The sequence below is a fragment of the Ailuropoda melanoleuca genome, chromosome 13 (assembly GCF_002007445.2).
Source record: "Ailuropoda melanoleuca isolate Jingjing chromosome 13, ASM200744v2, whole genome shotgun sequence".
Taxonomy (NCBI): Eukaryota; Metazoa; Chordata; class Mammalia; order Carnivora; family Ursidae; genus Ailuropoda; species Ailuropoda melanoleuca.
In genome coordinates this window covers 27,363,442-27,379,141 of record NC_048230.1, presented here as the reverse complement: position 1 = coordinate 27,379,141, position 15,700 = coordinate 27,363,442, and the positions used below count along the sequence as shown (strand labels likewise).

The 15,700-nt window shown below is 56.6% G+C and overlaps 1 protein-coding gene across 3 annotated transcripts in view; it reads left to right on the top strand.

Moving 5' to 3' along the window:
• UBTF (upstream binding transcription factor) overlaps nucleotides 1–11,456 on the top strand; it is a 14,531-nt gene extending 3,075 nt beyond the window's left edge. For 2 of the 3 annotated variants that reach the window (XM_034640287.1, XM_034640286.1), the window contains exons 2-21: nucleotides 292–430; nucleotides 1,889–2,064; nucleotides 2,595–2,678; nucleotides 2,776–2,931; nucleotides 5,363–5,427; nucleotides 5,709–5,829; nucleotides 6,186–6,296; nucleotides 6,590–6,723; nucleotides 6,900–7,041; nucleotides 7,339–7,380; nucleotides 7,502–7,615; nucleotides 7,710–7,865; nucleotides 8,225–8,380; nucleotides 8,483–8,593; nucleotides 8,991–9,079; nucleotides 9,182–9,371; nucleotides 10,161–10,208; nucleotides 10,314–10,385; nucleotides 10,475–10,618; nucleotides 10,705–11,456. In XM_034640287.1, coding sequence (XP_034496178.1) covers nucleotides 373–430; nucleotides 1,889–2,064; nucleotides 2,595–2,678; nucleotides 2,776–2,931; nucleotides 5,363–5,427; nucleotides 5,709–5,829; nucleotides 6,186–6,296; nucleotides 6,590–6,723; nucleotides 6,900–7,041; nucleotides 7,339–7,380; nucleotides 7,502–7,615; nucleotides 7,710–7,865; nucleotides 8,225–8,380; nucleotides 8,483–8,593; nucleotides 8,991–9,079; nucleotides 9,182–9,371; nucleotides 10,161–10,208; nucleotides 10,314–10,385; nucleotides 10,475–10,618; nucleotides 10,705–10,830 — 2,295 coding nt within the window. In that variant the 5' untranslated portion in view covers nucleotides 292–372 and the 3' untranslated portion in view covers nucleotides 10,831–11,456. The remainder of the gene's footprint in view (nucleotides 1–291; nucleotides 431–1,888; nucleotides 2,065–2,594; nucleotides 2,679–2,775; nucleotides 2,932–5,362; nucleotides 5,428–5,708; nucleotides 5,830–6,185; nucleotides 6,297–6,589; nucleotides 6,724–6,899; nucleotides 7,042–7,338; nucleotides 7,381–7,501; nucleotides 7,616–7,709; nucleotides 7,866–8,224; nucleotides 8,381–8,482; nucleotides 8,594–8,990; nucleotides 9,080–9,181; nucleotides 9,372–10,160; nucleotides 10,209–10,313; nucleotides 10,386–10,474; nucleotides 10,619–10,704) is intronic. The other variant, XM_034640288.1, reaches the window with a different exon arrangement.
• Nucleotides 11,457–15,700: the final 4,244 nt, after the last annotated feature.

Here is a 15,700-nt window from a genome sequence, read left to right as displayed (position 1 = left end):
TTTTTTTTGGCCCGGGTGGGGGAAGGAGGGCGGAGGGCGGGCGCTAGCTGCACGCGGGAGCTGGGAGCAGTCTCTCGCGTGGGCAGGGGAGGGCGCACGCGGTGGAGCCGGGCTGCAGGGGTGGGGAGGGGGGGCGCACTCCCACACCCACCGACCCATTAGGTCTACTAGGGTCTCGGCAGGGTCTCCGCGAGTGTGGACTCGTGCCCCCCCTCCCCTTTGGGGGAGGGAGGAATAGAAAGTCCCTCACCTCGCATGCCGCCTGAGTGGGGACTGGTGTCTCTCCTAAAGGGTAAGGTGGTTTTGACCGCGGGTTGCCCGGCCAGCACGACCCGAGGAGGTGGCTGGAGGAGGTGGCTGGACGGCTGAAGAATGAACGGAGAAGCTGACTGCCCCACAGACCTGGAAATGGCCGCCCCCAAAGGCCAAGGTAGGAGCCCTTTAACTTACGTCCTCTTTTCCCACATGGCTGGCTGCAGGGCCCACTCCCCTTCCAAAGGGGCTAGACAGTCGGCAGTCTCTGAATTGAGATGAGGGGGCTGTCTTCGGTTTCAGGAATCAAGTTTGGCTAAACCAAATTATTTGGCCTTGAGGCTATAAGCTGTATTTTTCGCACTCCATTCTTCCGCTTAGAGAGGGAGAAGGAGGCCTGTGCAAGCCTTCCTTCTGGGCTTCCCAATCAGGCCAGAGTGTGTCCTCTCCTCACCCAGTGTCCTGGAGTGGGAGGAGGGATGAGGAATGTAGGGGAAGGGGGAGAAGGAAAAGATGGGGAAGGCTTTTCAGGGGTTTTATTGTTACTCAGAGGACAGAGGTTTTGGCGAGGCAGGTGGAGGGAAAGGATGTTTTGGTGGTTTGAGGTTCCAAGCCATAGGAGGTCCATCACTAGACCCTACCCCATCCAGTAGGGATCTCATATGTGTGGGGGCAGGGGGTAGGATGAAGCCGAGCAGCTGGCCATGACTGTGGGACACTGAGAGGAGAGAGGATTATTGGCCCATGTGACCCACCTTGTGGAAACCCTGACCCAGGTTACCAGATGCAAATGCAAATGAAGAGCCCTTTTGACTCCTGGCCCTGGTATCTGTTCTCCCAGCTGACCTTCCAGGGTCACCACACTCCAGACTGGCCTCCTGGAGCTGTAGTTCAGTGGTTGAAAACAGCTGGTTTAGACCCCCCCCTTTTCTTTTTTGCTTCCATGGGGAGTGGGACCCAGAAGACAACTCAGAATTCTGGGGGTTCTCCCTGGAGCCAGGGCCCTGAGAGCCTTTGCCCACCTGCCTTGTCTTGCCTCCCAGCTACCCTGTATGGTCCTTTCATTTGCATTCCATTTTTCTTCCTTGCCCCAAATTATTCACATCTCCAATGTTAGTTTCCAGCTGTGGCAGAGAGAAATGTCTGCATGGGTTCTCCTCACTGCCCACACTCCATCCTCAGTCCTTTCACATCTATGGGATCCACCTGGAACTTAAACTTGGCAACACATTTAGACGTGTTGTGCCTCCCTGCTTCTCTCCCCTGTCCCAGTAAGTTAGCTGTTTGCCCACCAGGCCCCAAATCACTGTAACTTCATTTCTTTCTCTCCCCCACAATAAATAGTAGCCTGTTGGCAGCCTAGTGTGTTAGAGATGATCATGGTTTTGAAGTAAGCCACACCTGACTTCAAGTCTGGCTTTCTAGGTATGATGCTGTCTGGACTGGAATTCCTGTTCTAATCCATATGGTCTTAGTTTTCCCTTATGAATAGGTCGTGTCTTGTCTTTGCCTTCAGATCGGAGGTAACCAGGGATTTGGGATGCTCTGGGAAAGAAGGATTGAGCATTTAAGGACTGGGGAACAGAGGAGGGGAAAGCATGAGCTGGGCATGATTGCCTTTCTTACCCCTCCCCAGACCGCTGGTCTCAGGAAGACATGCTGACTTTGCTGGAATGCATGAAGAACAACCTTCCATCCAATGACAGCTCCAAGTTCAAAACCACCGAGTCACATATGGACTGGGAAAAAGTAGCATTTAAAGACTTTTCCGGAGACATGTGCAAGCTCAAATGGGTGGAGATTTCTAATGAGGTAACTGGTCCCCCCCTTTCCTGACACATCTACATGAACCCCTGCCTCAACCTTCGTGGTAGGGGAGAGGAAACAGAAGTCTATAAACAGGAAGGAAAGAGACCAGGCGAGGTGCTCATGTGGTCGCCCTTGTACATTTGGGAGGTGGCACGGTTGACAGCACTGGCCTAGAGTTCTCAGTTCTGCCACTTTCTAGCTGTGTGGCCTTGAATACTTACCGTCTTGGAGCTTCTGTCGCCTGAGCTGTTCTGGGGATTGAATGAGGTGCTGGCATGGACAACACATCGAGGTCAGGTGGTCACCTTGTTGCTGTCCTTTGGTGTGTACGGACTGCCTGGTCCTCTGCCGGAGGCATGGGCCAGCGCCTGGGTGTCAGGGGCTGAGTTGTGGCTGTTGGACTCTGCCCCTCCCCCTTCGATAAATTCAGTCTAGTGGAAAATAGAGGAGACCCATTGGAAAAGGGGGTATGCTCTGGGGTGGTGTTTCGCTTTCTGAACTCCCCCTTGCATTCACCTCCCTTCTTCCTCCAGGTGAGGAAGTTCCGAACGTTGACAGAATTGATCCTTGATGCTCAGGAACATGTTAAAAATCCTTACAAAGGCAAAAAACTCAAGGTGAGTTTTCAGGAAGAGGAGCATGACGTGTAGGAGAGGAATGGGCCAAAGAACGGATACTGTCTGACCTTCACCGTGTCCTTGACCCTCCTTCCAGAAACACCCAGACTTCCCAAAGAAGCCCCTGACCCCTTATTTCCGCTTCTTCATGGAGAAGCGGGCCAAGTATGCGAAGCTCCACCCTGAGATGAGCAACCTGGACCTGACCAAGATTCTGTCCAAGAAATACAAGGAGCTGCCGGAGAAGAAGAAGGTGGGGGGAGGGGGGCGAGCCGGGGAGGAGGGAAAAGGCAGGGAGCAGCTGGTGTGGTGTAGGTCAGCTGTGGGGGGAGGCTTAGACGGAGGGACTTGGCATTGGGTGGGGGTGGGTTGGCCCAGCAGAGTGTAGGGTCTTGGGCAGCCACACTCGATCTCCTCCTCCCGGTCCCACACACGGTCAGGCCCAGGCACTGTCGAAGGCATAAGCCGGATTGCGGCAGGTGCTCAGACCCACCTTTACGGCATAGACAGTCCACAGTGTTCTCTCACACAGCTCGGCTTCTGTGCTCGCCTTCTCACTGGCAGGCTGGCCCAGCAGTCCATCCTCGGACATTTCCCACTGTGGTCTCATCTGATGCACGCAGCATCCCCGTACAGGGAACCCCCTGGAGAAGGGGTTATTCCGATTGTGAGGGCACGGAAACGAGGCTCAGGAGGGACTCATGTCCCGGGTCCCGCAACTAGTGACAGCAGAACAGGACTTGGGTGCGCTTCCCACTGCCACATCCGCACGTGAAGTGGGCTTCCTTCCTCCACGCACGTGTTCGCCCAAGGACGCACTGTGTCCCTTGTGGCCTCCTGCGGTCCGCAGGTCGTTGACCTTGGGCAGAGGTTACCCCAGTCTCCCAGGCAGGGCTGGATACAGTCCCGCACAGTTAGGTCAAGTGGACCCTCCCCAAGGTTGGCAGCCAAGCTGTGTAAGAGCCTGCAGCCAGGCAGGCCCTGAGCAAGATGGGGTGGGGAGAGAGATGGACAGCCAGGGTGCCGGGCTGTGAGGCAGAGCTGGGAGAGGTGTTGGTGAGGGGCAGCGGGGGAGAGAAGAGGGCACATTGGGGGGAAGAAGAGACACAGCCACACACAGCCAGCTCTCTCAGGAGGCAGCACTGGCCCTCCTGTCTTCCCGGTTCGTGCGCTCTGGCTGCAGGCTCGCATGCCCCCTTGGTTGTGTACCCGAAAAGGAGCCAGCTTGGCAGGGTGAAACCAGCTGTCTACCACGGCTGCCCAGGCCAAGCCGGAGTAGGAGGTGGTGAAGTCTTCACCCCCTCTGATGGGGATGTTGCAGAGCAGACTGTAAACGACACCCAGACACTCAAGGCATGGGAGGGAGAGGCAGAGGGTCCCAGGACCAGGGAGGGCTGAGACACTATGTGGTAGAGCAGACAGGGTGCTGGCCTGGGGGACCCAAGACTTGGGCCTGTTCTCCTGAGTATCTCTGAATTGCTGTGTGTGTGACCTGTGGTAAGTTCCTTCGTTTCTCTGGACTTGGTCTTTATCTGAGGTGCGGAGGGTAAGCCCAGTCCTGTGCGTGACTTCTTGTTCTTAGAGCCGCTGTTCTTTGCAAGGAGGGCTGACACTGAGGCAGAGTGGGCTGGGCTCTGCTCCCCATGTTCTGGAGAAACCCCAGGGGAAAGTGAGGCTGTTCCTGTGCCTGGTGCCTCCTGGGAGACGCAGGGGTTGGGCTCAGTTGCCGTGAGCTCCTGGACCCTTCCAAGGCTGACTCTTGTGAATCAGGGAGAAAGGGAGAAAGGAGAGCTGGCCATTGAGTGGTAGCCAGGACGGGGTAGATGAGGAAAGGAAAGAGACAGGTGGGAAAGGAAGAGTGAGGGATGGAGAGGCAGGAACAAAACAGAAGTAGTCGGGTGATGGTGGGAAGGGAGGCAGCCCTTCAGAAAGAGGTGGAGGAGAAGGAAGAGAAGCCAAGGCGGAGGAGAGTCAGTGGAGTGGGGAAGGGAGGGCTGGAGGAGCCGGGAAGAAGGTGATGGGAGGGGGTTCGGAGGCATGTGAAGATAGCCAGGGGACCAGAGGTACCGCTCCGTGGATGAGGAAGAAAATCCAAATTCAGGAGACCAGTCTATTAGCATGTCGCTTACACTGCAAGAATTCAGTCTGGGTGCCCTCAACACCGTCTCCCCTCTTGGGCCTTGAAAGCAGGACTCAGCCTGTCCCTGGCCCCATGGGCCTCCTTGGAGGCAACGGACCAGTTCCAGCTGCCACAGACATGGGAGGAGGGAATAATGGGGGCAAGGCCTACACCTCCTCCTGACTCATGGGGAGTTGTGCGGTGTTGGGGAAAGGTGGGCAGGGAGGGTTGGTAGGGTCAGGGGGAGTCCTGGCCCTGTCACTGCTCACTGTGACTGGGTGAGGCTGGGTCCCACTTCTGGGACCCTCCCTCTCTCAATAGGATGGAATAGGCTATAGGATGTGTTCTGGGAGACCCCTGTAGCTCGCACTGTCTGGTTCTAAGCCAGCAGTCTGGGCTACCGTTGAGTCTCCCCAACCCACTGGAAGGCAGGCCACCATCCTCTGGCAGCTCACGTCACCCTCTGTCCACGTCACCACTGGGAGGCAAAATAGCTAGCAAGGACTCAGTGGCTTTTATAGCTCAGGCTTTGGGTCGTGGATGACCCCGTCCCCTCCTCCCCCAGATGAAATATATTCAGGACTTCCAGAGAGAGAAACAGGAGTTCGAGCGAAACCTGGCCCGGTTCAGGTAAGGCAGTGGAGCCCAGAGGAGGGCCACAGGGCACTGGGTGTGGCAGGATAGGGTAACACCAGAGCCTCAAGCTTGCCATCTGTGAGGCATGGAAGATGGATGGGTCATGTGTAGACCCCAGTGGGTCCTGTGCAAGGGCAGGGACAGGCAGGTAGCCACTGTCCCACTAGGTCCCAACTGATAGGCCGAGGAGCCTTGGTGGGTGGGGCAGCTAGCTGGGGTCTCCCTGGCAGGGTCCCCCTGTACCGGCTGACTGTTGCTCCCCACACCCTGGCTAGGGAGGATCACCCTGACCTAATCCAGAATGCCAAGAAGTCGGACATCCCCGAGAAGCCCAAAACCCCCCAGCAGCTGTGGTACACCCATGAGAAGAAGGTGTACCTCAAAGTGCGGCCAGATGTGAGTGTCCGGCCAGGGGGTAGGGATGGAGGGCGCACGGTGGTGGCAAGGGGGGAGCCGCGCCAGGTCGGCCGGGCACGGTGCAGGGGAGCAGGAGAGGAGGCCCCTCCCCAGGGGTGGGCTGCATGGACAGGGCCTGGGCCAGCTGGCGTGCGAGTGTGTGCGTGCGTGCGTGTGTGAGCCTGTCCCCTTGCACCTAGGCGGGACCCCCGCCTCTCCACTTTCCCCTCCTGGCCTGTGGGGGACACTCGTGACCTCCTGTGGCCTGAGGGGGCGGGGGCCTCGGTGCCCCCCTCCCCCCTCCCCTCCCCCTGCCCCTGGCTGCCTGTGTGTGTCTGACGGCTTTTGGTTTGCAGGCCACTACGAAGGAGGTGAAGGACTCCCTGGGGAAGCAGTGGTCTCAGCTCTCGGACAAAAAGAGGCTGAAATGGATTCATAAGGCCCTGGAGCAGCGGAAGGAGTACGAGGTTAGGCTTCCGCTGCGCTCCTCCCCATCCGGCTCTTCAAGAGCCTCTGCCCTCTGACTCTGTGGCCTCCGCAGTCTGCAGGAGGCAGTCATTCCCTGTCCTTCCATTGAGGGAGGCCTTCTGGGCCCCTCACCTCTGCCCCTACCTTCCCTGCCCCCTCCCATGAGATCTCAGGCTAGGGCAGGGCAGGGCGCCATGTCTCGTGTGGCATAGCAGACACACGGCCACCCCCCAGCCCAGCCCCGGCTAACCCCACACCCCGTTGCCCTCCGTCCCCCCACCTCACTCTGCAGGAGATTATGCGTGACTATATCCAGAAGCACCCTGAGCTGAACATCAGTGAGGAGGGCATCACCAAGTCCACCCTCACCAAGGCCGAACGCCAGCTCAAGGACAAGTTTGATGGGCGACCCACCAAGCCACCTCCGTGAGCGCTGCCCTGGGGTGGGGGTGGGGGGGTGAGTGGCCAAGTGGGCATCTAGGGAGCTAGGCCCGCAAAGGCCGGGCTCTGAAGTTGAGGAAGCCAGCTGCCCCGGGGCCGCCCTGGTCACTCAGGGAAGATACTGAGGGAGGACACCTCTCCCTCCCTGCGGGTTCCGCTAGGAACAGCTACTCGCTGTACTGCGCCGAGCTGATGGCCAACATGAAGGACGTGCCCAGCACTGAGCGCATGGTGCTATGCAGCCAGCAGTGGAAGCTGCTGTCCCAGAAGGAGAAGGACGCCTACCACAAGAAGTGTGACCAGGTGAGCTGTGCTAAGGAGGCCTTCTGGGGACGCTTCGGCCTGGCCTCGGGAGTCTGACGCGGGAGATCTGGCCCCAGCTTGGGGTCTGTCCATTACTGGGAAGACGGATCTCGGGCGCCTGCTACAGACGTGGTGGTACGCGACGTTTCACACCTGGGCTGCTCAGGGCAGATGGCCTCCGGCCTCACGTCTACCATCTGTAGAGGGAGACGAGCCCCTGTGCAGGCTCTGGATGTTTTGTAGAGGGTTATTGTGCCTTGAGAACCAGACTGACCCTGACTCCCCTCCTTTTCCCAGAAAAAGAAAGATTATGAGGTGGAGCTGCTCCGTTTCCTAGAGGTGAGTGTTCTGGAGGGGGGCGTCGGGCGGACAGAGGCCTTGGAGTTAAGGCCCTTCGAGCACCTGGGAGCGGGCCGCAAGCAGGTGCGCAGCCCCATGCCGCCTCTTGTGTCCGGGCCAGAGCCTGCCTGAGGAGGAACAGCAGCGGGTCCTGGGGGAGGAGAAGATGTTGAGCATCAACAAGAAGCAAGCCGCCAGCCCAGCCTCCAAGAAGCCCTCGCAGGAAGGGGGCAAGGTGCGCGAGGGGGCAGACGGCCTGGGGTGGGGGTGGGGAAGGTGGGGCTCCTGCCAGCACCCCCACGGACCCGACCTTCTTTGTCCACCTACAGGGGGGCTCGGAGAAGCCCAAGCGGCCCGTGTCAGCCATGTTCATCTTCTCTGAAGAGAAGCGGCGACAGCTGCAGGAGGAACGGCCCGAGCTCTCGGAGAGCGAGCTGACCCGTCTTCTGGCCCGCATGTGGAACGACTTGTCGGAAAAGAAGAAGGTCAGGCTCCCTCAGCCCGGAGTGGCTGCCAGGGCCAGGTTCTTCCCGCCCCCGCTTCGGCCGCAGGGGCTAGCTGCACTTAGCCTCGGGCTGTGCGAGCCCCACGTGTGTGCCCGGCTCGGATGCTGGGGCTGGGAGCTCAGCAAGCCGGAAGGCGGGAAGCTGTCAGCTGAGGGCCCCGGCTCCCCGGGGAGCAGAGCCGGTTGGCGGGCTGAGCCCCAGGCTGGAGACAGCTGCACCAGCCCACGCCTCCGCCAGCCCCGCCCTGGCGGGGGGGGCGGAGCCTTCCAGCGCTGGACGGGGTACGCGCGCCCCCTGCAGGCGGCCGGAAGGCTGACGCCCCTGCCGTCCCTCCGCAGGCCAAGTACAAGGCCCGGGAGGCGGCGCTGAAGGCTCAGTCGGAGAGGAAGCCAGGCGGGGACCGCGAGGAACGGGGCAAGCTGCCCGAGTCACCCAAGAGAGCTGAGGAGATCTGGCAACAGAGCGTCATCGGGGACTACCTGGCCCGCTTCAAGGTGGCAGGGAGCCCGAAAGGGGTTGTTCCACAGCCTGGCCACACGGGCTGCCTCCTGCCCCAAGTGACCCCTCCCATAGCTGACATCCCTGTTTGTTTCCAGAATGACCGGGTGAAGGCCTTGAAAGCCATGGAGATGACCTGGAACAACATGGAGAAGAAGGAGAAATTGATGTGGATTAAGAAAGCAGCCGAAGACCAAAAGCGATATGAGGTGGGAAGAAGGGCTCTGCCCCAGTCAGCATGGTGGGCACGGTGGAGCTGGGGCCGCCTCCCTCTCCCTCCACTTCAGGGGTCGCAGCCCCCTTTCCTTAGTGGGTGGGTCGTGGAGCCAGAAGCCCCAGCCTGGGCTGTGTGACCCTGAGCAGATCTCACACCTTCCTTCTCTGAACCTCAGTCACACATCACTAAATGGGTGCAGTGATACCGGTCACGTGGTTGTAGTTAAGCCAGCACTTCGGAGCAGCGGCGCCTGACCCAGGTGTGAGCTGTCAGGACGTTGCTCCCCAGCTCTGCCTCCGTTTCTGAGGCACTGATGGCATGGGGCAGGACGTAGAAATACTTCCGGGTGGGGGGTGGAGCGAGCGTGACCCTTGCGGGTGTCCTCGCAGAGAGAGCTGAGTGAGATGCGGGCACCCCCAGCCGCTGCAAACTCGTCCAAGAAGATGAAGTTCCAAGGAGAACCGAAGAAGCCTCCCATGTGAGTCAGAGGGCCGGAACCCACCCTGGCCGGAGGGAGGGTCACTGCTGGAAGGTGGCTGTGTCTGCGTCCTAACCCTCCTGGCACCGCCCCGCCTCCTAGGAACGGTTACCAGAAGTTCTCCCAGGAGCTGCTGTCCAACGGGGAGCTGAACCACCTGCCGCTGAAAGAGCGCATGGTGGAGATTGGCAGCCGCTGGCAGCGCATTTCCCAGAGCCAGAAGGAGCACTACAAAAAACTGGCGGAGGAGCAGCAGAAGCAGTACAAAGTACACCTGGACCTCTGGGTCAAGGTGAGAGCGCTGGGGACCCTGGGCAGGAGGCTGTCTTGGCTGGCTGGTCTGCATTCGTGATTTCGTTCAGTGTCCCAGCAGTCCTCTAGGGTAATGATGACTAGCAAAGAAAAGAAACCAAGGTTCAGAGAGGTGAAGTAACCTACCCAAGGTCACACAGCTAGTAAGTAGAATAATCCGAATCGGATTGCTTTTTCCGACCTCCAGCCGAAACCAGAGGACCTTGCCCAGGCTCTGGTTTGGCCCCAAGCTTCTGAGCGCCCCTTTGGCGCCTTGGTCAAGCAGTCAGAACTATAACGTAGGGAGAGTCACCTGTGTCATCCCCAGCTGTCCAGGCAGGTTAGCCAGGGACCCTGGGAGGTAGCAGCGTTTTAGTGTCCAGAGGTTTGGGGAGCCACAGACCCCCTCATCCGTGGCTCCAGGCTTGTTGGGTGAGAGTGGTGATACCAGACTGTGGTGGTCATTGTGGGCGGCTTCTCTGAGCTGAGGAAGGACTAACTCCGGAGCTTCCACTTCAGTTGGACGACAGGAGGGACATGAAAACCAGTGGTCCCAGGACAGGGTAGCTTAGAAAAGGGTTCAGGGCATCTCAAGCAGTAGGACAGGAGCTGTGTTCTCTGATCCTGGGGGGCTGTCTTCAGAGACCCAAGGTGTGGGGGGAGCGGCAGGGGTAAAATGGGGTAACGGTACGTATGTGCTTAGCCCGCTGCCTGGCGCTCGGTCAACACGCTCGGGCCGCAGGTGTCTGGGTGGCGTTCCGACCTGTACGTCCTCCTCTGTCTCCCGCAGAGCCTGTCTCCCCAGGACCGTGCAGCGTATAAAGAGTACATCTCCAATGTGAGTCTGGGAGCAGGGCAGCACTGGGGAAAGGGAGGGGTTGGGGGGGCGTTGTCTGGAACTCACAGCTGCTCCCTTGGTCTGTGTCCCCATGCTTTCCTACAGAAACGTAAGAGCATGACCAAGCTGCGAGGCCCAAACCCCAAGTCCAGCCGGACTGCCTTGCAGTCCAAGTCGGTAAGGAACGCCTCCCAGACGGAGGAGGGGGGTCCTCGGTGCCTGGAGGGGTGTGGCAGAGACCACTGATGCGCCTCCGCCCCTCCCAGGAGTCCGAGGAGGATGATGAAGAGGATGAGGAGGACGAGGACGAGGACGAAGAGGAGGAGGACGATGAGAATGGGGACTCCTCTGAGGACGGCGGGGACTCCTCCGAGTCGAGCAGTGAGGACGAGAGTGAGGATGGAGATGAGGTCAGGTGGCGGGGTGTNGGGGGGGGGGGGGGGGGGGGGCTGCTCACCAGGACTGCCACCTGGTGACCGCGCTCCTTGCCTCCCAGAACGAGGAGGATGACGAGGACGAGGATGACGACGAGGACGATGACGAGGACGAGGACAACGAGTCTGAGGGCAGCAGCTCCAGCTCCTCCTCCTCGGGGGACTCCTCGGACTCTGACTCCAACTGAGGCTCAGTCCCACGCAGGGCTCCCCTCCCCAACTGACCACCTTTGTTTCTCCCCCATGTTCTGTCCCCTGTCCCCTGGCCTCCCCCACTTTCTTTTCTTTTTCTTTTCCTTTTTTTTTTTTTAAATTCGGTGGGGGAGGGGCTGGAGGAGCCCAGGCCAGGACTCTGCAGCCTCAGAGACATCAGCCCTGGGGGGCCCTCCAGGGAGCGCAACCATCAGACTGAGCCACCACTGGACCGGCCCGGCCCACCCCTTTTCTGCACTTGTGGTTCCGTCATGGACAATGGACCTGGGAGTGGGGTGGGGGGTCCCAAAGAGTTCGGTGAGGCCCTCCACACCTGCAGCCCGACCCATGGGAGGGTGGAAGCTTGGGGAAGACCCCTCCCTTCCCAGAGGGGCTTGCCGACTGGACCCCTACATTGGAACTGGAGGCAGGGAACATGTGGGGAGAGGAGGGCAGGAGCCTCAGAGAAAACGGGCACCGCCCCACAGCCCTCTCCCCTGCCCTCTGCAGGAAGGAGCTGCCTGGACCCACTCATGGGGGGAGGGGGCAGAAGTGTTTTTTATATATGTGTATATATTTTTTTTTTAAGCTCTGAGCTGTCAACGAGACGTTTCCTACCGATCTCGGCTGTCGTCTCTGTTGTCATTTCTGGGAGAGGGTGGGTTTAGGGGGTAGGTTTGGGACTTTTTTAAAACGGTCTTGATGCGAATGGAAAAGTGTGTGCGCGTGTGTGTCGCCTGTACATAGCATGGGTGCACCTGTGGATGTGTGCAAAGGCGTGTGTGTGTGCGTGTGCGTGTGGATGCGTGTATGTACGAGAAGTGGGAGCCCACCTCAGTCTGTGAATCTGATGAATGGGTTGGTGAGGACCAGGGAGACATTGATCCTGGTGGGAACAGGCTGGGGCAGCCCCTTTTCTCCACATTCTCTGCTTTGCCTAATCTCTGATTCAGTTTTTTGGGGGGGTACTGAAGCCACTCTAATGCTTCCTATAGCCGCTTCCCTCTGCCAGGGCCACTGGACTCTGGGCTGCCGCTGGTCTCCAGCGGGGCCATTGGGAGGGGGGCAGACTGGGTGAACCCAAGAGTCTTTTATTTAGTGGGAAAGGCCTTTCCAGTTCATCTGAGAGGTTGTCTGGCCACCTCGGGCTCAGAAACTGGGTTTCAAGAAATGCATTGGAAGCTCTTAACGTACACCCCTCCTGCCTTTCCCTATATCCTCCAGCTCCCCCACCCCCATTCCCTTTGATTTCTCAGGTCTGCTCCCTTCCCCACCCCTCCAAACCCCCAGCTGGGGAAGGGGTCTGCAAAGGCTGCTTTTGCAGCTGTCCCTCTAACCCTTCCTGGCCATTTCAAAATTTCTGGAACCCTAAACCCTAGACCCTTAATAATAAGCCAAGCCACCTTATCTCTGTGGATTGAAATTTTTAATTTTTGATTAAATTTTGGCTTTTTTTTTTTTTCCTTACAATCATGTCAACGACCCATTTAGTTGGGGCTTTGTGCTTTTCCGCCTTCCCCCTCTGAATGAAAGCCAAGGGGTGGGGGAAGAGTGGGAATTCCACCCAGGAGGTGGGATGGGAAAGTGGGTCCCACTCCCAAAGGAAAGCAGACAAACTGCTTTGCCTTGGACGTGGTGCTGGGGGTGGGGGAGTTAGGGGAGGATTCTCCCCACTCCCACTCCCCTTCTTTTGTCCTGACCCTGATATAGGGGTTCATAGGTTCTATTTCTTCCCAAGAGCCCCTGCAAAGAACCCCATTTTCCTGTTTGAATGCCCCTACGATGTTGTGTTTTAGTGGAATGTGTTTTCATTTAAAAACAACTTTGAATGGGGCACTTCCCCCCCCCATTTTAAAAATCGAAAATTCTTACAGTACGAACAGGGCTGTGGGGATGGGGGTGTTGGTGCTGTAAGAGGTCACTCTGAGTGCATTTTGGCACTGGGATGAGATGGTTGGAGTGGGAGGACCCCCCCCCACTCTCTCCCCTTTTTTTCTAATATTTAAGGAGTGTTTTTGTAGGTTTCAACAACAACCACGACTTGAATTTGTATCATGGGAGGTGGGAGGGAGTGTCTTAGAGGTGTCTGCCTAAGCTTAAGGCCAACTGTAGAAGTTTTGTTTTCCCTCTTTTTGTACAATAAAGTGAAAAACTAAGGTTTGACTGCTGTCTGGTCACTGGAATCAATGAAGGGCGGGGTACAGGGAGGACACACCAGGTTCAGTGGGGAAAGACTTTTGAAGCCAGCTTGTTTGCCCCTTCTAGAACCATCATTCTCTTCCTGAAGATTCCATAGGCAGCCCACTGTCACATTGTTCTGTGCTGTTATTACACTTTTATTTCAGTTGGTTCACCTTGGGTTGTCAGGCCACTAAAGACTGAGAATTTGGGGAACAGATAACATTATTTTCTCCCAGAGTGCACTGCCTTGGGAAGTTGGGGGCAAGGAACTATTAGGGTCAGGGGTTCACCTTTGCATGTAAGGACTTATCATTGGGAGTTGGGGCGACCCTCCCATCTTGAGCCCTCAGCCTCACCCAGGGTTAGAGATGACTTTCCTAACTCCACCCAGGGCTCTTATGGGAAATGGGCTGGGCCAAGATGACTCGGCCTCTGAGGTTAAGGAAGATAGCCTTCCCTGTACAGCCTTGCCCAGGTTCCTGGAAGCACCAAGGGCTGGAGACCTAGGCCCCATCCAAGACCTCTCCCTTGGCCCCACACTCTGGTGTTCTTGGCCAAATTGCTGGAAAGCTCACCTCCCTTCATGGTCTCCCATTTCCTCACCTCCCGCTCACCACTCTCCTGGGGTGACTAAATCCACCAGCATGTTCATCATTCCATCCAGTGGACACTTGTCCATCTCTTGAATTCTTGGTCTATTCTGCTGGCATTGGCTCCTCATTCTATCCTAGGTGTCCGTGTCACCTTATGAACCTCCGAGTATCACCCATAGGTAACTAATCCAAAAGGTGGTATCTGCAGAGACTGCTCTTCCAAACTGCAAACCTGTGTAGGTTTCTCTGTATCCTCTGGGATATGGTGCAGGCGCCTCATCCCTCAAGGCCCAGAATGATCACCAACCTCTAGTTATTCAAACTAGAAACTAAGATAACATCCTTGACTTCTCTCTCCCTCTTAAACCTCCATATGTATTTGCTCGCCTAGACCTGTCCATTCCACTTCCCGTATCTCTCCCGAATCTGCGTACCCTTCCCCATTGCTGTCATCCCCATCCTATTCAAGGGACCATCATTGCTCAACTTTTGCAAAGACTTCCTAAAACTGGTCTTCCTGCTTGCAGTCTTGCCCCCTACAGTCCATTCTGCACACAGCAACCAAAATTATCTTTTAAAAAGAAATCTGGGGGCACCCAGATGGCTCAGTTGGAAGTGTGTGCGCCCCTGGATCTCGGGGTCATGAGTTTGAGCCCCACATTGGGTGTAGAGCTTACTTAAATGAATAAAAAAATTTAAAGAAATAAACAAAATGGAAAGAAATCTTATTACTTCTGTACTAACAACTGACGGGACTCTACAAGGCCTGGCCCCCCCTTCCTATCTCCCACCTTCTCTCACCCTGCTCCTCCTAATCAACGATCCAGCCAAGTGATCGCTTTTGTTCTTCACACATGCCTACCACAGGGCCTTTGTACTTGTTCTTTCTGCCCCAAATGCTAATCCCTCAATTCTACACACAGCTGGCTTTCTCATCCTTCAGGATTCAGCTCAAATGCCACCTCACAGACAGGCCTTCCCTAACAACCCTTTCTACTGAGGCCTCCTCCTACATCTTTGTTTCTATATTTGTTTACTTGTTTATTGTCAATCTCCCCAAGTAGAAGACACCTTATCTGCTTGTCTACTACAGTAATCCCAGGACCTAAAATTGCCTGGTATACCTTTGACACTCAAGAAACATTTGTTGAATGAGTGACTAAGTATGGCCGACAAGGTCCTGGGGGATCTGTTGAGCCTACTGGCCTCCACATCAACTCAGCTATACTAGCCATCCACATCCCAAAATATACCACACTGTCTTCCAGGGCCAGTACACATTCTGCCTAGACACATAACCATTCCCTCTGCCTCGAATGTTCCTCTTCACCTCACTGTCTAGTTAATGCAGGGCTCCCTTAAAAGATCACTTCCTCCGAGGGGGTCTTCTCTGACCCCTTAACAAAAAGATCATGCCATTTGTTTCTTCAGGAGCCCGGATGCCTTCACATTCGGTCCTGTTTCATCCACAGCAGGCTTTGCTGGGGTGTAAACTCCAGTAGGACAAAGTCTGTGTGTCTCTCTGGCTCGCTGCTGTAACCCCAGGGCCTCACCCAGAGCCCAGACCAGCTCAGTCCTTACTGTTTATTGACTGACTGATGCTAACTGTGGTCACTGGGTGCGTTCCCAAAGAGTTCACCACCACAGAGCAGCCCAGGCCAAGGGCCGGATGAATATAACAACCCACTTGTAAAGGAAAGTTTGGTGTGAGGACGGCCATGGTGGGAAAGCGAGAAAGGATTGAGGTAAACAGAGCAGACAGGAAGACTTCCTGAGCAGATATCGGGGCAGATATACTGGGCATATTTAGAGACGGAGAAACAGATCAACATCGTCGGAGTTGAGAATTCCCGATTCACATTTTGGAGGTTCCAGAAGGCCTGGCCTCACTTCAATGACCTTCAGCCAGTCTTCACCAGCTGGTCCCGCAGTACCTATAACATATACCAAACTGAACTTCTCCTTCTCCTTATATCCTCATATGTCCTCCTCAGAGTTCCCCAACTGGTTAAAGGTGTTTTCAGGGCTTTTTTGTCCTTTACCTCATACTCCTCAATCAATAACAAAAATCTACAGGCTCGGGGGCACATGG